Here is a 22,638-nt window from a genome sequence, read left to right as displayed (position 1 = left end):
TCCCTACAAGCCCCAATGAAAACATCACCAACCCTGTTACCCTTTACATCCCATGAGGCCAGCCTGTTCTGAAAGCACCCCTATCCCCCTCCTCCTGTCCCCACCATGCATCCAGGGGGGTTTCCTCCCTCCTCACCAGCTCACCTCCGACCAGGCTCCCGTCCTCCACTGTGGCGGGCAGGGCAGGCGGCTGCAGGGCCGGCGGGTCTCAGGGCGCTGGCCGGGGCAGTACTTGGTGTGCAGGGTGCGGTTGGTGCCATCATGCAGGCGTTGCACGCACTGCACCACCCGTGCCTGCACCCCCAGCTTGCCGCAGGATTTGCTGCAGGCACCCCACTCCTCAGCCACCCAGCTGCTGACAGACATGGCGAAGGCGTTAGAGGCAATGCCTAAACTGGGAAGCAGATGGGGTGCTCCAAACACATCCCCCAGATACCCTCATCAAGGGGATGAAAGCCCCTCAGGAGGACTTACGTTGGCTGGGAGCACTCCTGGAGGTTACAGCGCCGGCGGATGGGTTTCGGCTTCTTGCCATTGTCACAGAAGGTCCTTGGGCCCCTGCGGGTGTCGGTCAGCCGTACTTGGTGTACTGGATGCCTGCAGGGGCAGAGCACGGTCGGTGAGGCTGTGGGTGTGGGGGTCCCACCCGCTCCCCACCCAGTCCCTCTCCCGCATCCCTGTTGGTGATGCTCTTGGATGTCACCGGTCAGGTGGGACCCAAGCAGTCCTTCAGCCAGGCTTGAAGAGGATGCTTGTGGGGGCACTGGACCCCCTCAGCCTCCTGGGGTCACCCAGGCTGCCATGGGGTGCACGCACAGAGAGGCGTGAAGCAGACTCAGCTTCCCCCCCATCCCTCCCCCAGGCTGTTCCCCCAGGCTGTTCTCCCAAAAACCCAGGTCAAGCCATCAGAGTTTTCTGGGGCAGACATAGCCATGAGCACTTAGCGAGCTTCAGATTTGGCTTTATTTCTCCAGACAGGAGGAAAAAAAAAGCAGCAGATCAGAAGCCCAGCCAAAGCACTGCTAGAATGTGCCAAATAAGCTGTGCTCACTTGGGAAAGGACCAGCATGGGCTGCAGCGAGGTCTAGGGAGCCAGCAAGGGCTCACTTCCCAGCTCTGCAAATCCCAAAATCTTCCAGCCGTGAGCTGGACAGCGCAAGGTGAAAGCACGAGGTCTTTCTCCATCATTGGAGGGTCAGGCAGGTTGGAAGTGAGCTCTGGAGGTCTCTGTTCCAGCACCTGCTCTGAGCAGGACCAAGTTCGAAATCAGATCCCTTTGGCTGTATCAAGGCAAGGGTTTCATCAGCAACCTCCTGGCCCCAGGACACAGGCACACATGCTTGCTCCCAGAGAGAAAAATCCAGCGAGAACTCTGCCAGAAGCTCACATGTGTTACCTTCCCTCCAACACAGCACTTACTGGTGTGTCCACACCTATTTCCATGCAAAGCTTTAGGAGCAGTCATCTGCAAAATCACTATCTGTTGGCTCAGACTGGGTTAAAAACAGCCAACGAATTAAAAACTCATAGAAGGAACATGGATAGGCAGCCAAAGGTATGCACACATGATTGCACGGGCTTATTTTCATAAGAAATCTGGCTAAAATGCTCACCTCAACTGCTCTGCAATCATGGCTTTTATCACTCATATCCCCACACAGTCAATCCCCCAAACTACTGAGATGCAAAGAACATGGGTACGGGCATGGAGAAGAAAGCCAAGCTTCCAAGCAGTACCAGGTCTAGGTCTAAAACCTCACACCTTGGGGATGTGATCTTGGGGAGAAATTACATCAAACAGTATCTCCATGTTTCCAAGCCAGTGACACCCCAAAGGGCTCCAGCACTGCCTAACACACCCAAGCATCCTCCCAAGCACGTGCAGTAGGCTGCTACAAAGGGAACTGTACCTCCTCCACACGCCTTGGAGCACTGAGACCAGCTCTTGAGGGCCCACTCATAGGAATCCATCTCCTCCAGCAGGACGTTGTTGTTCCCGATCATGGGCAGCAGGTCTTCATGGATGATGTAGCGGTACATGAGGCTGCTCCTCGCCTCCTCCTCCTGAGGGATGACCTGTAGGCAGAGGCAGGGCAATCGGAGAGGGAGAAGGAGAGGAAGGAGTTATGCCATGGGCAGAGGGAAGGGACGAGGAGGAGGAAAAGAGGAGGAAGAGGAGGAGGAGAAGAGATGAAGAGGAGACGAGGAGGAGACAAGGAGGAAAGAAGGAGAAGAAGAGGAGGAGAAGAGGAGAGGAGAAAAAAGTGAACAACGACCACATGATATGATACATCCAAGAGTAGGAGAAACAAACCCCATTCCCCATTACTACCTCCAGCATGATCAAGTGGGCTCTGAACACAGAGTCTACATTTTGGGAACACACCTGTCCAGCTGTGGAGAAAAACCCTGCCGAAACATCCCAACTCTAGCCTTGGGTCACGTGTCTCTGACCTCTCCTCTGACCCACAGGACCACAATCTACATCCAAAGCCAGTGCTGGCCACGGGGGTGGACAGGAGTGCAAACCTACCCTTCCCTGGGTGACCAGGGAACCCAATCCCTAATCCCCCCAAATACCAGTAAAACTAAAATTAGACATGGACTCCTAAGCAATTGCTGCACAGAGCAAAACACAGTTGGATTCAAAGGCAAGCACCCAAGCAACGCATCCTTATGCCATTCTTGTGCACAGCTCCTCACCCCTTGCTTTTGGACAGTTCATTTCCCTGGTTGTAACAACATGCCCCACATCCTTTCTCTACCAAAGTCCTTCCATCACCTCTTACATTCCATCTCAGACCACCTCCCCTCTCTGTACTGCTGGGCAATGGTCATCCCCAGCACCCCCAGAGGAGGTGGCAGCCAGCCTTACCAGGACACTGACGGCCTCGTGCAGAGGCCCGCTGGTTTTCAGGCTCTCCTTGCCGTGTTCCACAGTGTATTCCCACTCCAAGCCCATCTCAATGAACACTTGGCTTTTGGCTTCTTTGCCCTTGGCGTTAAGGATGAAATTACCCGTGGCTTGATTCTTAACAGCTGGAGGAGAAAGGAGGTATTTCAACGTCATTGCCTCTGGTCACTGCTTTTGAAGGACCTGAGTGACTCAAATAAGACCCTTCGGGTGGGAATTGCCAGAACTGGGCCAAGAAAAAGATAGCTGGTGAAGGGGGAGGTGAGCTATGGTGTTCTTACCAATGCTGTGGGATCCCGGCTCCATCTCTTCTATCTGAAGGTGCCTCGCCCCAGCTGGAATATCAAACATCTTCAAAAGACCTGCTGAAGGAGAAGGAGCCAGGATGGAGGGAAGAGAAAGCGGAGGTTTGCTCCAACTGGACCCGTACCACATGTGAATCCAGCTGACCCTGACCAAATCTGCTCCCAAACCTCCCCAGCCCACTCACCTGGCTGCTTGGGGGTCTTGGCCAGCGTGCCCTTCACTGTCCGGCAGTGGGAGTTGTCCCCCCCGCAGACCCCGCACTTGTCATCCTGCTTCAGGGAGCCGACCTCCTTGTCACAGCCGACGTGCTGTCACCCGGGGGGAAGAGAAGACAAGCACAGGGTTACATCCCCACGGCCCCACAGCCCATTGTTCTGCCATCCCCATAGCCCATCGCTGCACACAGGGTCGGTCCCCAGGTGTCCCCAAGGGACCCAGGGGATGCAAAAGCTGTCCCTTGAACAGAGAAAGGACAGGGACAGCCATGCGGCAGCTGTCAGCTCCTCACCACACACTCGCCCCGGACGCAGATGCTGTAGGGGTCTCGGTAGCTGCAGCGGGTACCGTCGTGAACAACCTGATTCATGAACACCACGTCCCCTGTCCCCTCTGACTGGCAGATCAGCTCACACTTCTGAGCATCTGCGGCAAAAGAAAAAGTAAAGGGTAAAAAGGGGGAGGGAAAAAAAAGGGTTTGTGGAAATACATCAGTGACTGAAGGCAGAAACCCATCCCAGCCTGTACCCCTGAGCAGAGCCAGATTTACAAAGCCCACACGACTCATGTGCCTTATTTTGCTGCATCCATTTGCTGCTCGAGAGCCTGTGCTTTTGCCCAGCACGCTGGGGAAATTAAGAGAAGGCAACCGGACAGGATACACTACGTGACACCGCAACGCAAGACGCCTGGCTGCATGCACAAGGAACACAGAGCCAGGCAGGAGGACCTGGCTCCCAGCCCAGCCCGGCATGGCACGCTCCCCACCGCAGCTCGAGGAGTGAGCAGGCAGTGCTGTCACCCTGCCATCTCCAAGGAAAACAAGCCCTTTGCCTGCCAAAGCACACAGAGAGCGGAGATAAAACTTTTAAAGTAGCACAAAGGGATTTATCTCTGGCTCTCCACAGCCCAACGTCCATGCAGCTGGCACAGTCCCCATCCCACGGTGACAGCCACCAGCATGGCTTCCTCTGGAAGGGAAGGCAACTTGGCTACCACTCCTTTGCTGGGACTTGCCACCACTCACCGTCATGATGCTCGTAGGGAAGCCAGGCGTGCTTGCTGTTCTGGTGGGTGTAGTAGGAGTTGCGCTTGGAGCACTGCTGGGCACGGAAATCCTGATAGGGCCCTGGGCACTCCTCGGCGTTGCACACTTGGTACTCATAGGTGGCTCCCGGGCAGTGGCGCCCGCCATACACCGGGCTGGAAAAGAAAAGCCAGTGGCTGAAAAGAGCATCATGGGGGACGCTGTGCAAACACCACGCAGCTCAGCGCCCAAACGCAGGGCACAGCTCATGCAGGACCCCATCCCTGCCGACTGAGAGCACCAGGAACACACTGCTTTCGGTTTTACTCCCACTATAAGGAGGGAGATGGGGGCCAAACATACGGAGGGTTGTTGCAGCTCCGGCTGCGCGAGCGCACGCCTCCCCCGCAGGTCCTGGAGCACGAGCCAAACTTGGACCAGGAGCTCCAGCTGCCGTCCTGGCTGTAGGGCTGCTCTGACGTCTTCCAGATGCAGTGACCCTTGAAGCACCACTGGAAGGGAGGAAAAAAGAGGGGGGATCTCCACACCTGCCTCCTCCAAAGCACTCAGCACCATCAAAGAGAACCCTCCTGTACCCACAGCATGACAAAAATGGTTCATGGCTCACAAAGCAGCCAACACAAAGTGTGGGAGGAAGGTGCTCATCATCATGCCCTCGGGCACGTCCCAACCATAGGCAGCAGGACCAGGAGTAGTCCTGGGGCATCCGACCGAGGCTGGGCAATCGCTGTGTTGCCTGTGGTTCGGGGCAAGCAACCTGCAGCATTTCATGACAGAGCACAGAGGACAAGCAGCCTGGGACTCGCAGCAGAAAAGGTGGCAGAGGAGTGGGGATAAGCAGGGCAGGGTCCCAACACATCCATGCTTCGGATCTGGTATAGAAGGGTATGCAGCTGTGTAAACCAGAACAGTGGTAGTTCACATCAGCTGGAAAGCTGGCAGCTAGGTTACGTTGTCATGGTTTTCTCTGGGGTTTACTTGTTTGCAAGTGTTTTGGGTTTTTAAATCATAGCTGGAAAAGCGGGCAAGAGACGAGGTGTGATTTGCTCCAGGATGCAGGACAAACCCCTGCAAAAGCCTGCAGAAGGCACAAGCCTGGGGCATGCAAAGATCCCTCTGCAAAACGAATCCCTTTGATTTGCTTTCCCTAACACCAAAATTCCATGTTCCTGGACTGTGTTTCTCTCTGCAACCCAACTGCCTCTCCCTGCCCATACAGATCCTCAGGCAGGTGCTGAATTACACCTGGGCGCAGGACTGGATCAGCCCTGGGGATGTTTCTTCACTGGCATAGGGCAGGGATGAACCCAAACTTTTGCAAGGAGCACAGCAGCAAGCTGCTGGGCATTTTGGTAAATGAAATCCAGAGCTCCACGCTTCCTCCCATGCATGTTCCCAATGCCTGGCACAAAGCTGCGGTATCCCCCCATGGGCACCCAGACCTGGGGTTTAACTCCGGGGAAAATCCAGTGGTGCTTTCTCTGGTCATTGCAACAGATGCAGGGAAGCTCCCCAAAGGGATAAAATGCGGAGCAGCCCATGGAGTTCCCGGTCCAGACATTGCAGTCCCCTGGAGCAATGTGCCAGTACAATGTGTAACACATCTGTACATGGCTCAAAAAGCCTCATGTTTGGAAGCTTTCATAGAAGAGTCATTTGAGCACTTGAGCAGGCAGCATTTTCAACTAGATTTTTGGGATTTGTACAGAAACTCAGCAAAAGCTGTTGGACTCTTTACACCCAGCCGTTCTGTGGTGAAGACTCTTTACACCCAAAAACTACACGGGCTGGCATTTTTTCCAGCGCATCACACCTTCATACTGTGCTAACGGGAACTCTAAGAGTACCTAAAGTAAAAGCCTGATGACATCATGAGGTTGGATCTGCAATGACATCATTGCTCTTTTGCCAGGTGACAAAACAAGTCCCGCTTCTCCGCAGAAGCGAGTGGATCATAAAAAAAACGAAGTCCTCATCTGAGCACAAACTGGGGAAAATAAGGAGTAACGCCAGCTAAAATCAAGACACCCACCGCCTGCTGCCCTCAAGGGTGTCCCCGTCCCCTCCCGAGGCAGGACGAGCCCCTACCTTGCCTGGAGAGCATTCGGTCCCATCCAAGGGTGGCCCCTTCTTGGTCTTGCAGAAGTAGGGGTTGTCCGGGTGGCTGCACCACAGCTGCTTGCAGGGGTCAAACGTGCGGAACTGGGGAGCACAGAGGAGCTGGGCTGGGACAGCAGCGGGGACGTTCCTCGTCCCCACAGCACCTGGCTGGTGCTGGGGCATAGAACCTGTATCAGGTCCCTACTCACTGCCGTGCAGGTTTTGTAGCCCACGCCAAAGTCGAAGCGGCACTGCTCGTCCATGGAGTAGTTGATGCCCGGCAGCTTAGGTAAGGCGGGCCACTGGTGCTCAAAGGGGTCATCCAGGAGGCAGTCGTAGGAGCTGCAGAGATGCAGGACACAGTCAGACATGGGATTTTCCTCCTTCACCCCTCCCCTCACCTCCAGCCCTCCCTCCAAATTCAGATATTGAGAAATCTGAATTTTCTTGGCGCTGATGCTCACTACCGACCGCTGAAAAACATGTTTTCAGCAAAAAACAACTGCATGAAGTCCCCCAAAGACAAGCATCCCTCTGCTGCCTGCAGCATCCCAGGGGACAGAGCACCTTGATGCTGGTGGGAGCCACCACTGCCACCTGCTCCTGCCACCTGTCTTGGCCCCGATGCACAGAAAGCTGCTGACTTCTATCTACGCCTTTTTTTTTTTTTTTAATACAACACACAATATTTTGCAGCCTAAAGGATAAATCACACACGCTGCCCAAAGCAAATGGCAAAAATATTTGAGATCTGGATCTGGGCTCCACCAGCAGGGATATTCTGCAGACTCTTGCTCTGTTGATATCTCCAGCTTTTATCAGGCTCCTATTTCTCTCCAGTCTCCACAGCCCAAAACCAATTCAGATTCATGCAAGGAACCAAAGCCGTTAGAAAAAGGGAAAATAACCTCCCAGTACCCATTCTTGCTATTCTGGACAAAACTAGCAATCCCAGTGGGGACCTGCCCACTGCTTGCTTCATGCAGGAGCTTCACCCACCAAAGAGAGAACAGCCCTCTGATTAAAATCAACCTACTGAATGTAGCGGTTGAGCTCCTGCTTGCTGCAGCGGGACCAGTGGTAACGGTGGAAGGCAGCCTGGACCAGTGGTGCCATGATGCTCCCCATGCTGGTCTCATCGGCGCAGCGGTTGCCCTGGCCATCATGCTCCATGCCTAACCTGGTGGGAAAAAACAGTGTCAAATCAGATTCCCGGACAATTTATACCAGTCCATACGTACCGCGATAGTGTACGCACCTTCACCAGCAGAAAGTCCCTTTTTCCAAAGAAAGAGGCACCACCACGCATGTCCCCCGCCACCATCACCCTGCAGGGATGCTTCCCCAACCACGCCACTGAAGGAAAGGCAAAAGCCACTGGAGGGGACAGCCAGCTCTGCCCCCATGACTTACACGTGGCCGGTCTCGTGGGCGACGACAAATGCCGAGGAGAAGCCGTCTTCGTGGTTGAGGGTGCAGCTGCGGAGGGGGTGGCACATCCCTGTCACCGGTGCATAGCCTGGGGCGAGCAAGAAGGGAATGAAGAGGAAGGTGCTGAGGAGGAGGAGGAGCTGCCCGGGTCACTTGGACGGCAGCCCAAGGACTTGCTCACCAGTCCATCCAGCCCTGCTGCCAGTGCCAAGAGCAGCCTGGGGTCATGCTGAGGCTCGCTGGCACCTCTCTGCTCTCGTGCCAAGCTCCCGGGCTGGTGAGAGGGCAGCCAAGGGACCCCTGGGGGCTTTATTGGTGTCAGTGACCACCTTCTCCCAGCCCAGAAATAGCATCCCCTCTGTTCTTCTTTATTAGAAAAAAAATTAAGAAAGAAGAAAGGAAGAGAGAGAATGAAAGGCATGAGGTGTCCCCCAGAGCCCCCCTGAAAATCCAACCTGGCTGACGGCAGGCAATGGGGGAGCCCTGCCATGCACCCACACATGCACCCACACCAGCCCCAGGCATGGGGGCACCTCCCCGCCAGACAGAGCCGAGAGGGGACCATGCACCTCCTGGACCCCAGCCCTCGATCAAGCGCAGTGCAGAGGGGCAGCTGGGGACAGGGAAGCCTCCCCAAACCCACTCAGCAATGTGGCATCGAAATTTTATTTTGGTTTTCTTTTTTTTTTCCTTTTTTTCTCACATTATTTCTACCCAATTCAATTAATTCCTTGGCACCTTCTAGAATTTCCTTTCCTGATTTTTTTTTTTTAAAGCCTGACCCTTTTTTGGCATGAAGGGAAAAGAAGTTAGTCAAAGAATGACTCACAGGTCCGAGAGACGAAAGCAGGGCAGGACCACACTGGATAACTCTGCCCTGGGGACAGGGATGCTCCAAGAGGAAAGCTGAACTGCGGCAGGAGAGGGATGCTGAGGAGCTGAGGGGGGATGCACACCCCTATGCCTGCCCTCCTGCACACACCCCGGCCAAAAAATGGGGTCCACGGAGCCCACCCATCACCATCTCCATGGGCCACTTGCACCAAGCCAGTGATTTAGGACTAAGTGCCCTGGAAGAGGGTATAAAGGAAAGGAAGCAATTAGACTCAGCTTCATTCCAGAGCTGAAGGAGAGGGTGGGTCCTGGCACCACGCAGCTGGCCAAGGATGAGACTGAAGTAAAAAATAAAAGGTTTCCTACAGCTCTGCCCTAAAGTCAACAGCAGTTGACTCTGTGGGCACACTGAGCGGCTCGGATGCATGACGGGACAAGGCCCGGGGTGCTCCTGCAACACCCAGAAGTTAACATCACCCCAGGAAGAAGGCAAAACCCAGGAGGTCTGGGATGAGCCCTCGATATTTCTATTTATCAGCTGGGTGGAGATTTTCCAGGGTGTCCACCTGCAATGGAAATTCCAAAGGAAACCTCTCTCACCATCATAATTTAATTTTTCAAAACAAGCCCAGACCTGACCCTTGGAAGGGCTGAGTCACACGGTATTTTGTGGAGAGCAACAGATGTATTTTTGCCTGTGCTCGAAGTGAAGGAGAAGCCAGGTGAACCCAAGTGGCTGAGCAAAAACCCAAGATTAAATAAATACCCAATTCTCCTTACATGCAGAGCGAGTTCACTTCTGCCTGCAAAGCACCACGGAACCTCAAAGAAACCTCCATGATGACAAGGACCTGCTCAAAGCAGCTTCAATAAATACACTCAGGGTTTTACTGACTGGGGGAAGCATTTGTTTTTCATCTTCTCCACATCCAAGCAGGCAACAAGACTTACTGCAATGAACAAAGAAACTAAAATACCTTAAGAAAAAGAGCAGAGAACTGATGCGCTCAATGGGCACTGCAGTCAAAAGGAAAGCAAAAAGCAAGAGGTCAAACTAAGAGCTTGAGAGAATCAGATAATTGGGTTCAACCATAGAGTAATGAGTTGAATCCTGGATAAATCACTTTGAAAGTTTTGGGGTTTTTTTTTTAAAGAGCAAAGATGTGGAAATTTTTCTGGACAAGGGGAGAGCAAATATACCTTGTCTAGGATGAAAATGGGACAAATTCCCAGCCAAGGAGGCTCTGGATGTCTGGACAGGAGATGGGACAAAGGAACATGCAAAAGTGGATGCTCAGGAAGGCCAACACCGATCTCCCATCACTAAGACTCCAGCAAGAACTGGAAGAAGTGAAGTGTTCTCCAAGGAGAATGATGGCAAGAAGTAATTATTTGGAAAATACTTAATTGGTTAAGACTAGATGAGCCCACAAATGCTTACCAGGCACGCACATGGGAGAAGCAATATGTCCTCACCATACCAGCAAGACACCAGCCAGTCTCTCGCTTCCTTTAAATTTCTCCTTTATGGACATTTCCTACCTGCCTTCAACCTCTCTGACCTTCTACACAGACCACCAGCCTGCTCAAAGGTGGGTGATTGCAGAGCAATGGATTAAATCTAAGCAGAAATCCCTCCATGCCTGACAACTGCAGAGGGACCCAGTGCTCTTCTGGTTTAGAAAGGGCTTCATCAGCAGCAATCAATAATTTACAATCCATCTGTCCACCACCGAGAGGCATTTCTCTGTGAAGGGCAGAGGTTTATTTGCAGCCCAAGTGCAATGGCAGTGCAGCTCAGCTGTCCCTCCTGGCCCTTCCCCTTCATGCCTTCCAGCTTCCCTCCACTCCTGAAGCAACAATTGCATCAGCTTTCCAAAATTACTCCGTGTTGGCCACCATTGCTCCCATCCCGTCACAAGATGCCAGGGAGCACGGCTGTTGCCAGCACTGAGAAGTTTTTGTAAACCTCCTTAGGGCTTGGCTTGCACTGCAACAGAGAACAGCTTACGCCGCAAGACCACAAGGCTTTGCAAGGACTTGCATCCAGCTTAACCAGCACTGTGCTAGACCAGAGACTGCTCTGGTTTACTGGCAAAGGGGGGGTGAGATGACACAGGGGGAGGTACAAGCCATGTTTCGTGTGGATGTGGTCATGGAGCATGGTTGGCTTGCCAGCATGGAAATAGCCTAGGCTACGAGGACCGTGTGTGTTGACGAGTCAGATTCAGCCCCATCTCCATCACAATTTGGGCACCCAACCGTAAGGAGTGTTGAGGATCAAGCTAAGCTTGGGGCTTGACATTTAGGCTTCATTCCCAGGTCCCTGTGACTTGGAGGACTTAATCCTCAAAGGCTTCCATTCTCCTGGCTTGTTGATTTAGGCTGTAGGATCTTTGGGGCAGGACAAGCTCTGCCTTCAACTCAGCTTCAGGGCACGTATGAGCAGGCCGGATGCTTCCCAACCAGCACATCCTCCAGAGAAGCCAGCAGGTATTTGCATCATCTCAACAAGCCGCCTAGATACCATCAGCGAACAAATGCCATGAGGAAGTATTGAAGGTGCCATGGTTTGGTCCTTCATTGTGCATAACCCTGAGCTGAAAAGGGGGACAGGGAGCTGAAAGGACATTGTTTGGAGGAAAAGAGGCAAAAGAGGAAGCAAAGCGTTACTATTCCAGCAGCCCAACAAAGAGGGCAGTTCCTGATGGGTGAGGAGCGCCAGGACCTTGTGCCATGCAACACAGCCAAGTAAGGACATCGCAGCCACAGGGACTTCTGCAAAAAGCAAACATCGTCCCGGAGATGTGTGAAAAGCAGGGAGCTAGATCTGCAGGGAAAAGGGGAAGGAGCTGGAATGAGCATTCCTAGAGCAGGGCTACTCCATCAGTCTCACAACTCCTTCCCACCAAGGGGAAGTTCAGCCAGTCTTCCCCTTCTGCTGATGTGCCAAAAAAGGTCCTCTCACCAATGCCTTTGGACACAGTCACTTTGCCAGGAAGGGTCTAGAAAAATGAAACAAAACTGGTATTTGACACACACTGCCGCACGACTCCAGACAAAGTGCCCAAGGCAGGCCAGCGGCTCAGCGGGGAGGCTGCTGGCACAACCCAAGCTCTGCTCTTTGATTGCCAACAGCACTCTCAAGAGGGCTTCCAGCTGGATATCTCCTCTGTTTCATCCGCTGGGAGACCCTTTTCAAGGAGGTAATCCAGGTGAGCACAGGACTCCTTCTCCATCTCTCGTTCCTCCCATGCTCACCAGAAGGACTCGTGCTACAAACCAGTGTGACACTACCAGCACGTTCATGGCATCCAAGGAGCCTCCTGATGGGAAATTCAGACCTTGGCAGCAGTGTGGGAAGGTGGAAGTGGCAATCTGGAGGCAGCGGGCTCAGGAGAACTGGGAGAAGTCACTTCTCAAGATGCCACCAAAGCATCCATGTTTCTAATGGAGCTGTGAAATGCCAGAAGCTTTTCCTGCCTCTTTTTTTTGCCTGGGTCTCTAACCTCTCAGACCACCACATCAGCACAGCCTCTGTACCAGGAGAGTGAGAGGACTTTTGGCATGGCTCCTGTAGACCACAGTGAGACCTACTCTCTGGCCCAGGGTTTACTCAATGCTCCCATGTCCAAGTCCTAAGAGGGCCAAGAAACCAACCCATGTAAAACCAGGTTTTAAAGGTCCTCCAGAGGACAGAAAGGCTTGACTGGCCCCGTGAAGCTCCCTGTGGTATTCCATCTTTTTTATATTATTTTTAAACTGTTGAAGGCACTTTGGGACAAGAGGAGGACTGGTGCATTAAATCAAAGTAAGGGCAGAATGAATAAAGATATCTTTTATCCAATCAGGTTGATGCCCTGGATTAATTCTGCCTTTCTTCTACTTCACATAAAAAAAATACCAATTTTTATACCTTTTTCTGGACCTTGCTGGCCAATAACCAGACTGTGTCTGCAAGAAATCCTCTCCCCTCGCTGGCTTTCCCCCAGCAAACTGCACATACCTGACTGAGACAAATACAGTACCTTGCATACCTGCGGGACCAAAATCTTGCCTGGTGAGGAATACAGCATGGTCGTGGTACTCGGTGTGCTCCGGGTTGGAGCGCTGCTGCGAGTGAGCCCAGCGGCAGACCTGCTCCAAGCTCCGAGATGGGTTTCCTCGCTCTATCAGGCTGACTGACTGGTTAAAGAATTTTTTAAAAATAAATGAAAAAAAATAAATTAAAAGGTGGGTAAGCTAGTAGGGGAGAATGAACCTGACAACAGTTTTGGAGTTGGAAAGGCTTCCTCACTGGAAGCAGCAACATCCCACTTTGCATCTGCAAAGCATCTTGCACCTTTTTTTATTTATAAACAGCAAGACAATCATTCCCAGAAGTAAATGTGGTCTGGTACAGGCAGGTACTTTTTTTGGTCAAGATTAGCATTTTGCAAAATTATGCTCTATAAAATACATTACGTTCTATAAAATAAATGATATTCTATAAAATAAATTATGCTCTCAGGCAGGCATCCACTGAGCCACCGTGATAGGAAGAAAGATTAGAAATACTGCTCTTCCCCTGGCAAGTGGAAGCCATGGAAGTTTAATGCTACAAAGTGTAAGATGGGAGACCAGAAGCTGCAGGAGGGCTCACTCTGGTAGTATCAGACTGAGACAGTGGTGAGCTGAGGTTTCTCACCTGGATTCAAACATCTGCTCACCCCTGGCTCTCTAGGAGATGCTGGGTTTCTGGCCAAGCAGCTTTCTGTAACAAGCAGGTTTTTTTCCAAGACCTAATGGGGTTATTTGTGGACCACACACACACATCACTGTGTTGAGCTATTAATACCCTTGCTAGAATGCCTCATGTAGGATAGGGCGTTGCTGCAAAAATTACAGCAAATCACATTGTTCTAAAGAAAATCTTTTGGCTGCTGCATTCAAATGAGCATTAAAAAAAGTAAATGCAACCTGAGAAACTGCATGAAAACTTCCCGTGCTTTTCGTGTCCCTGTTCAAGCCAGCTGGGAGCTGCGGGACAGGGCTACTGAGATGAAGCTGGGATAGAGGAGATCCTAGCCTCAGCTTCTCCTCCCTAATATCCAGTGATATTCAAATTCATCCCTGCTCAGCACAGCTGTCACTCAGGCTTTGACGGCTGACGGCCACATTTTTCCAAGTCAGGGCTTACTTTAGTGCTAAATATTACAGTGATGAGACACCAAGCCCCAGTGTCATGGCACACTCACTGGACTTAGGAGAAGTAGCAGCTGCCTGCTGTGGCTGTACGGCATCTAAGTGACCCTCGTTCCCTCGTGGGGCAGGGCTCGAGCTGGGACAGCAGCCAAAAAGCAATGGCCAACCTGAACAGCAGCATCTCCTCCTCGCCACGTCCGAGCGTGGTATTTACCTGGCGGTATCCCACCATGATCATCCTGACCAGCACGATGTTGATGTGAACACCCAGGGACTCATCATGATAAATTTCATCCACCTGAAGAGGGGAGGGAAACAAAAGAGAAGAGGAGAAGTTAGACCATCCCAGCTCTCAAGCCCCTCTTGTCCTCCATGCTCCAACCTTCAGCATCTTTCCACAACCACGCAAGACCAGGTGCGAAGATCTCATCTCCCTCCTCCTGCTACCCCCAGCTTTTTAAAAAAATATTTTTCCCCTGTGTAAAAACCCTAAAACAAAACAGCCAAGCTGAAATAAGCCAAATTTCCCCAGGATGGGTGGCTCAGACGGTCAATGATGTTTCCCACAGGGGCTGCCTCCACCGCTCAGCATCTCACCATGAGCCATTGCCCCTTTCAGAGTGTGAACTCCTCAGCTGGAAGGAAATGGTTTGGACTCCAGCGTCCTTGACATTTGGTGGAAAGAAAAAAAAAAAAAGGCTTTTTGGGGAGAGGTGAGCGATCATATCGAAGCAAGGGCATTACTCAGTCATGGTGGTGAGTCAAAGTTGACCTACAGCTTGAGAAACCCCAGGAGAAGACAAAACAATGAAAAGAAGAGGGAGGGCTTGTGAGTCAACAAGATACCTATCAACGTTATCTATTAAAGATGACTGCAAGGGAAATAATGAGCTATAACCTTTTCCTTCTGCGTTTCTAGGATGAACAAACAAATTCTATTTCTAAGTGCTACCAAGAGCAGAAGACACCCAGAGGAGAAAGGTCCCCGCGAGCTGAGCATGGTGATAGCCAGCACCAAGAGAGGCACCAAGGGGGCAACCATAGACCCAGATGCCGCACCAGCCTCACCCACCTGCACAGCACGTGGGAAAATATGGCTTAGACCAAGAAAAAATACTGATTTTTAGAGAACAGGACTTTCTTATTCCCCAAATGGCTCTGAAATGAACACTGCCACAAACGAGGGTTCAGAGCAGAAGCTGAGGAAGTCAAATAAAAATTATTTTTATATTGACTAGAATTAATGTTTAAATTAAAATATACTTTTTCAACTTTGTCCAAGAGAGAAAAAATTTCCCTCGGTTCTATCACAGCTTTCCAGATTAGATGAATATTATAAAGCCAGATTTATGGAGGTTTTCTCTCTTTTTTCCTACCACGTCTTGAATGCAGCAACATTTATTAAAACAAATCAATAAATACATCACCAGTCCATTCCCAGGAATACATCCCTTTGGATGCCCAGGCTGCAAGCCCTGCAGGGTCATCACTTCAACAGCATGGAAGGATAACACTGCACAACCCATCCTTGGCTTATCATGCTTGGGATGCTCCTTCACTCTGCGCCAGTACCTCTTAATGGCATTTTGTAAGAAAAATGAGAATATGACGGATTTCTTCCGCAGTTAACTCTTTTTTTTTTTTTTTTTTTTTGGTTTTTATTTGGGATGGGCACAGATGGGAGGAAAATTGTGCAGTACTGCAGCTGAGCTCCCACTTGCAAACATTACTCCTACCTACCTCCCACTAAAGCATGAAGCATCATCCCAGCAAGGAGCTGCAACACTGTGGGGAGGGGTTAGGCTCAGCCCCAGGTTTTGGGACATGGGAGGCTTTGATATCCCAGAGAAAACATTAGTGGGTATCAGAAGTCTCACATCAGGAGTTTGACCCTTTACAAAAATATTCCAGCCTGAGTACGTGTTGTATGAGAGGCAATAAAAAAAGGGGGGAGAAATGAGGGAGAGAAGGAGAAATGGAAAATATGCCGTGGTCCTGGAGAGCTGAACCTGGGGGATGGTTTAGGGAAACAAGGAATGTCCTGGGTTAATCTGAGACAGAGTTAACTTTCTTCATAATAGCTATCAAGAGGCTGTGTTTTGGATTTGTGCTCAGAAGAAAGCTGATAAAAAGTGATGTTTATGTGGCTGCCAAGGTCTTTCAGCTTCTCTGGCTGTCTGCAAACCGGAGAAGCTGGGAGGGAGCACAGGCCCGGTTACTAGCCCAGGATTTGATCTTAGGTTCAGGACTGAGACCCAGAGTGGCCAATAATCTATTCCATAACATACACGTCATGCCCAGTATATAGGTGAGGATCCTTGGAAGATCAGCCCTTTTTTTGTTTCCAGATCTCTTTTGCTCTGGGTCATCCTGCTCCAGGTGGTCGCTCTCCCAAGACCTCCTCCCCCCTCCCCCACCCTGGTCAGTTCTTGGCCTGGGACGCTCGGACTGTTATCTCTGTTCCGTGAGTGCAGTTTCGGGACTCTCCCTGCTTTGGGATCATTAGTCGGGAACAGGCTGAGCCTTGGTCATCGGGTGGGGGGGGCAGTATCACTGTGTATCACTCATTTGTATATTTCTATATAGTATTATTTTCAATATTATTGTAGTTTAGTTATTAAATTGTTCTTATCTCAACCCATGAGTCCTTTTTTCCCTTTACCCCTTTAATTCTCTCCCCTGTCTTCGGGTGGGGTGGGGCGATTGGGTGAGCGGGTGTATGGTTTGGCCCCCAGCCAAGGGCAAACCCATCACAGAAGGAAAACAGCCATTCCCTTGCCCAAATCTTTACACATTTTCCTTCACCACCAGCACTTGTCGGGACCTGGAGCATCACTAAGCCTGTGCTTCAGTCAGGACTTAGGCATCATCCATCAGTACTCGCCTGCTTGCTCCCTGCTCCCAAGGGCCCCTCGATCCATCAGGATAAGCCATGTTCCTGCCTTAGGGACCCCTCCAGAGCTCCCTGTCAAGCCACTGCTTGATTGTCATGCCTTGGAGCATCTTCCCACCAGCAGTGCCTGCAAACAGTCCCCAGGTCCAAGAAGAGCCCAAACTGTGCACCCCCAGGCAACATTAGCTATCCTGGGAGAAAGAAAATTTGGGAAGAGCATTACTTTTCCTAAGCATTGACAACTCAACTCATTGACACCTTCTCAGCGCTGTGCATCCTTCCTCCGCTCGGCTAGAGAAGTGCCTACAGGCAGCAGCAGGATGACGAGCAGCTCAGGAACAGCTCATTAAGGGACTAAGATGCAAGAAGCTGTATTATTGCAAGATGGGATTTAATCCTCTAAATCTGGTTTTTAAAGCGGTGTTAAATCCCACTCTCCTCTGTCTAGCAGGGACCAGGTACCCACCAACCTCTGAGCTAGAGTCAACCCTAAACCCCAGCCCTGGCTTTGTCAGCAGCATTTAGGTGGGGATCTGTACCTAACAGATACCAGCTCAGCAGTGACCTGTACAGTTAATTCAGAAAGCAGATGGGGAACCAGACTGCCCAAGGCTACGGACTTACTTTAATAGCCAGATATAAATAATTGATTGAATGAAAAAAAAAAAAGAAAGAAAGAAAATCAAAAGGGCTCGATGCTTGCTGCCCATCAGCCCACCCTGGAGCTGGGTCAAGCCAGCAAAGGGGATGGAAATGGGGCTGGAGAGCAGTTTGCAGGCTTGGCACAACTCCCTGTGCCCTTTGCGGATGCCGTTAAGTGAGTCAACACCTTCAAAGAAAAAACCCCCAGAAAATACCTGCTCAGCAAAGGGTTCTGGTAAAGGGACCTGTGTCCTAAAGGCAAATGGGATCAAGGTCTTCTTATCCCAATCACCGACACGCTTAGATGCCCAGACCGTTTAATACAGAAATGCTCTCTTATTTAAAAGAGGATTTTTTTCCACCTAAAAAAAGACCAGCCCTGAAGTCCAGTTGTGTGTTAAGAGCAGGCCAGCCAGAACAACCAGGACCACCCGCCGCAACTCCAAAGCCCCCAGCCCTGCGACACTGAGGGGATGATGCCAAGCTCTACAGAGAACGAAAGGAACATTCAAACCTCGTACATCCTCTCCTAAATGCTCAATGCTTTCCCAAAGTGCACGTCTGCCCCGATAATCCCTGCGAGGCTCTGGCCAGCCCCCAGTCTACAGCCCCAGACGCGAGCTCCCGACAGCAAACCGCACTGGCACCGGCCAGACCTCGCCATTCTTCAGGGAAAGAAAACAAAGAGAGAGACACGAGAAGAATTTGCCAAACCAGCAGAACAGCTGACGTTTCCAAACCCCAGATCACTTCCTCAGAACAGCCAAGTCATCTTGCAGATCTTTTCTTTTATTCCCTCACTCAGTTTGCATACTGAGCCTGTTTGCTGGGGCTGACGGAGGGAAAACAGAGGCAAAAGTCCTTCCAACCACATTATCTGCCCTGCTACACACACTTGCATCCCCAGCAGGGACGCACACCACCCTCTACAAGGGCTGCCCCACGTTACCCCCATTTTCAGTACCGAGGGATGGAGGAAAGGGGAGGTTTGCTCTGCAGAGCAAGACTCTAGATTTTATCACAGCTCACTACGCAACAGGCTGTGTTATCCCAAAAACATAGCAACAAACACACGAGGCTATATAGGGGCTGGGGGAAAAGTGTGTACGTGCATTAAGAGAGATATCAGAGGTATTTTTTGTTATTATCAGTCATGGGATGGCTCATGAACTACCCCCCCCAAAAAAAAAAATGCCAGAAAGACTAGAATTTGCCTGTTATTTCACACTGGCCTCCTCCCTCCTGAAACAGCACCAAGCTCAGCAAATCCTTGTCTCTAGCAATCCACACTCCGGCTTGGCTTTTCAAATAATCCCAGGTTAAAAATAAAGCCAGAATTATTTTTTTTTTTCCCCTGCCCCTCTCCTCCCCGGGGTCTCAGCAGCACTTGCTCGCTCAGCCCCTGGGAGCAATAATCCAGCTGATGTGATGTGCAGGAGGGGAGCCGTGCAAGTCCCAGCCTGGAGCAGGCTCTGACTCATGGGGTTTCCCTGGTAACTCGAAACAATGGGAAAACACCAAGTACCTTTACATCCTTAGCCAAATCGTGGGCAATATCCAACAAAATCCCCAGCAAACCAGCTGACCCCAGAGCTGGGGCTTAACTGAGCCCGCAGATCGGTTTATCTCCTCTGAGCGGGGCCAGCCCCATCCTTGAGCACATCAGGGGCAAGCGGTGGGAAGTCCAGAGGAGAAAACTATGCCTGGGCTTTTGACTGGCCAACACAGCCCCAAGATTAATTGGGTAATTCCCTCTCAAGGGGTCCAATTGAATGGCAAGAGGCTGCAAAGCAAAGCTGAACACAAAACTTCTCCTCTCCTCTGCTCGTGAAGGGGTGCTGGATCCCCTCCTGGTGCCCAGCCCTTCTCCCACCCTTCAGCCCTCACTGTGGGATGCAAATTTTGCTTCAATAGCATTGCAGTGGCTTTCCCCAGCTGCCACATCCCCAAATATTCATCCCAAGAGCCCAGCATCAGGGAGCGAGCCAGGCTGTGCTAGGCTGGACACGGTAATGCTCGGCTCGGAGTTACAGGATGAGTTGAGATACACCTTCTCCAGCATGCACAGCAAGAGATGGCGAAGGCATTTTGGCAAGGCAAAGCTCTGCTTTCCGGTGCGGAGGCTGGCAAGCAACCCGAAACAAAGAAGGTCAAGCTCTCATCAAGCTTGCTATCAGAAGGGATGCCAGGGAAAACGGAGAAAGCAAAAATATGCCGAAGTCAGGATGCATTTCCCAAGCCTGCGATCCATCCAGTGCCACTCGCCTCAACTTGTCCCAAAATCCAGGCGTATCCTCTGAGCCGAGAAAGGATGGGAGGGCTGGGAATGCAGGCTGGGAGCTAGTGGGGATGGCAGCCCACAGGGAAGCTCCAAGGTGCACAAAAGGAGCAGTCATCCTCATATCAGCTTCCCGCGATGGACACAGCACCGGGTGATAAAAAGCTTGTCAACCACATTTCTGGCAACAAAATAAGGGTTGTTTTTTTTTAAAAAAAAAAAAAAAGTATCCGTGACGAATCATTTATCACCAAGCTTCACTTGACACCGAGTTCCTAATAAAGGGGTTTGTGTCTCCGAGACCCCACCTCCAGCAGGACCATGTTAAGCTGAGCCCGCACAGCGCCAGGAAGGGGTACGTGTCCCATCACCCCCTCAGCACCCAACAAGGACCCCAAAAAAGCCCAGGAGTTTATCCTGAACTTCCCAGCTCACTTCTCCCTTTCCTTGAGACATATCTTGATAGGAAAGAATCCTGGAGGCTTTCCCAGCTGGCAGCATCTCCCCAGCATATTCCAGCCCAGCTCATTAAGTCCTTTCCTCGTTAGAGGGCTGTCCAAGCCTCTCCTCCTTTCCCTTGCCTCCAACTAATGGGATTAGTGTTCAGCTGTGTGGTCCCAGCACCCCGCCAACCCCCAGCACCCTCCTCTCTCTCTCCCTCTGCCAGCCAGGCCAGAAAGCAATTTTTTTAATTTTTTTTTTTTCCTGCTTTTTTCGGGTATTTTAAGGCAATCCGAGCTGGTAAAGGAAACGAGGCGGCGCCAAGGGAAGAGGAGGCGGCCGGAGGTCACGGCAAAGCTGGAAAGAAAACGCGTTAAAAACCAGAAGGAAAGAAAGGGAAAGGGGTGGGGGAAGGATGTATAAAAGGAAATAATACTCGGGGGAAGTAGTTGTTGCGTGCATTATCCTGGGTTTTTCCCCCCTTTTATTGATGCTGCTTTTTTCCCCCCCTTTATTTAATTCATGAAAGTCTCCAGTGCCACCTCGATTTGAATAGAGAGCGGTCCTCCCTTCTCCCAGCACAGCATCCCATGTATTCACTCCCTGAAAAGTCCTGCCCGCAGGGTAGAAACCATGAAATGCGCCTGAAAACCAACCTTTTGATTTGAGCTGACAATCCCCAGGCGCCCATACTGTCCTTTCCCCCCTCCCCAGATTGGAAAGGAAAAATGACGCCATCTCTGACCCCCGTAACGTGGGAAGAGCCCCAGCATCGGAACAGGGAACCCTACAGCTTCCCCCTTGCAGAAGGATTTAGCAAAAGCAAAGGGGAGAAAATTGCAGAGATTGAATTTAAGTGATGCTGAGAGCATCCTACCACCCGCATCAGGATAACGCACCGGAGAATAAAACACTGTAATGAAGGCATTTGCTTTTTAAAAACCAATATCTTCTCTATTTGGGACTGGCCACATTACACTAATCCTGCAAATCCTTACCCCTGATGTTGATAATTTCCCCTTTGTTACCGACAATACACAGAAATAATGTCCAAACAGACAAACAAGCGACCAAAAAGCAAAAGCATTCTTAGAGCTTGGTTATTTCTGAGCTTGTTGTGCCTTCTGAACACTTTCCATCACCAGGGAAAAAGAGTGTTTAAATAAAAATAAATAAATAGAGGCGAGCATAAAACATGAAAAACAAAACAAAAATGGGAGACCACCTGAAAGAGATCTTTGAGCGCAGACCCTGTTTGCAGACACTCATGTGCCAGTGGAGCAAACTTCCTGCGAGATGACTAGCTGAATAAATATTGATCCTTCCACATCCCTCAGGATTTGGAGAGTATGTACATTTTTTTCTTCAAAAGGAAAGACAAGTGGTATAGGGATCAGACCTTCCTGCCACACTTTTCCCCCCACATCCCATTTTTTTCCAGGATAACACATTTGCAGCATCAGAGGACCAGTAACCCAATGGAGGGCTGGGAGCCCAGGTCCCACCAAAGCCAAGCCTTACTATGTTCATGAGGGTGAGGACGTAGTTCTGGACGTGCTCCTTCCCATGGAAGCGTACGACCGAGTCATCCACCGCCAGCAAGACCTCGATGTTGTAGTCGTCCTTCCTGGCATGGCGTCTCTTGCGCTCCGCGTCCCCCAGACGCTCCGCCATAAGCACCAGGGAGTTGGGGAGCTCACCCACCTGCACGTCGGGCACTGAGCAATGGGGGAAAGGAAAAGAAATGAGCCATTGTCATGGTTTATAAAGCCACAGGGACAGTTTTTGTTAAACACCTGGTGGGCTGAGGCAGGGACAGGGAGGGTTTCACTCACAACTTAGGGTAAGAAACCCACATGACTCGGGAAGAACAAAAAAAACAGTTGAATTTATTAACTATTTACAACAAGAAGCAAAATATTGAGAGAGAGAAACCGCATCTTAAAAAGGCACTTCTCCCCCACCCATCCCTTCTTCCCAAAGCCCAAAGTCTTTGCTCTGTACCTTCTGCCCTCACCCCTCGGTGGCGCAGGGGGGAGGCAGGGAATGGGGGCTGCAGTCCGTTCCCAATCCTCAGGGGAGGGCTCCTCACAGTCTTTCCCGGCTGCAACAGGGGGGCCCTTCTTGTGGGAGAGTCCTTCTCAAAAAGTGCTCCAGCGTGAGTCCTTTTCCACACGGGGCCACAGTTCCCTGAGGACTGCCTGGCTCCAGCGTGGGCTTCTCCCTAGTTCCAGCGTGGGGTCCTCCACAGCTGCATCTTCTCATGGGCTGCACCAAGGGACAAACCGTGCTTCACCACGAATCTTCACCTCGCTGCAGGGAGAATTCCAAGGGGAAAACCTCCCTCTTTC

At 51.1% G+C, this 22,638-nt stretch overlaps 1 protein-coding gene across 1 annotated transcript in view; it reads right to left on the bottom strand.

Annotated features, from left to right (window-relative positions):
• Positions 1-22,005, bottom strand: part of ADAMTS14 (ADAM metallopeptidase with thrombospondin type 1 motif, 14) — a gene marked incomplete at both ends in the record, with an annotated part of 22,911 nt that extends 906 nt beyond the window's left edge. The window contains 17 exon segments of the mRNA XM_010078637.1: positions 145-352; positions 475-574; positions 577-597; positions 1,911-2,076; positions 2,876-3,039; positions 3,196-3,276; positions 3,405-3,528; positions 3,729-3,862; positions 4,464-4,639; positions 4,827-4,975; positions 6,573-6,686; positions 6,794-6,926; positions 7,621-7,764; positions 7,998-8,103; positions 12,887-13,034; positions 14,248-14,331; positions 21,809-22,005. Of these exon segments, the coding sequence (XP_010076939.1) occupies positions 145-352; positions 475-574; positions 577-597; positions 1,911-2,076; positions 2,876-3,039; positions 3,196-3,276; positions 3,405-3,528; positions 3,729-3,862; positions 4,464-4,639; positions 4,827-4,975; positions 6,573-6,686; positions 6,794-6,926; positions 7,621-7,764; positions 7,998-8,103; positions 12,887-13,034; positions 14,248-14,331; positions 21,809-22,005 (2,249 nt within the window).
• Positions 22,006-22,638: the final 633 nt, after the last annotated feature.

The sequence above is a fragment of the Pterocles gutturalis genome, unplaced genomic scaffold, assembly GCF_000699245.1.
Source record: "Pterocles gutturalis isolate BGI_N339 unplaced genomic scaffold, ASM69924v1 scaffold6691, whole genome shotgun sequence".
NCBI classification, from domain to species: Eukaryota; Metazoa; Chordata; class Aves; order Pterocliformes; family Pteroclidae; genus Pterocles; species Pterocles gutturalis.
Note: the sequence above shows the minus strand (reverse complement) of the source record. Positions and strands in the feature narration are given on the sequence as shown.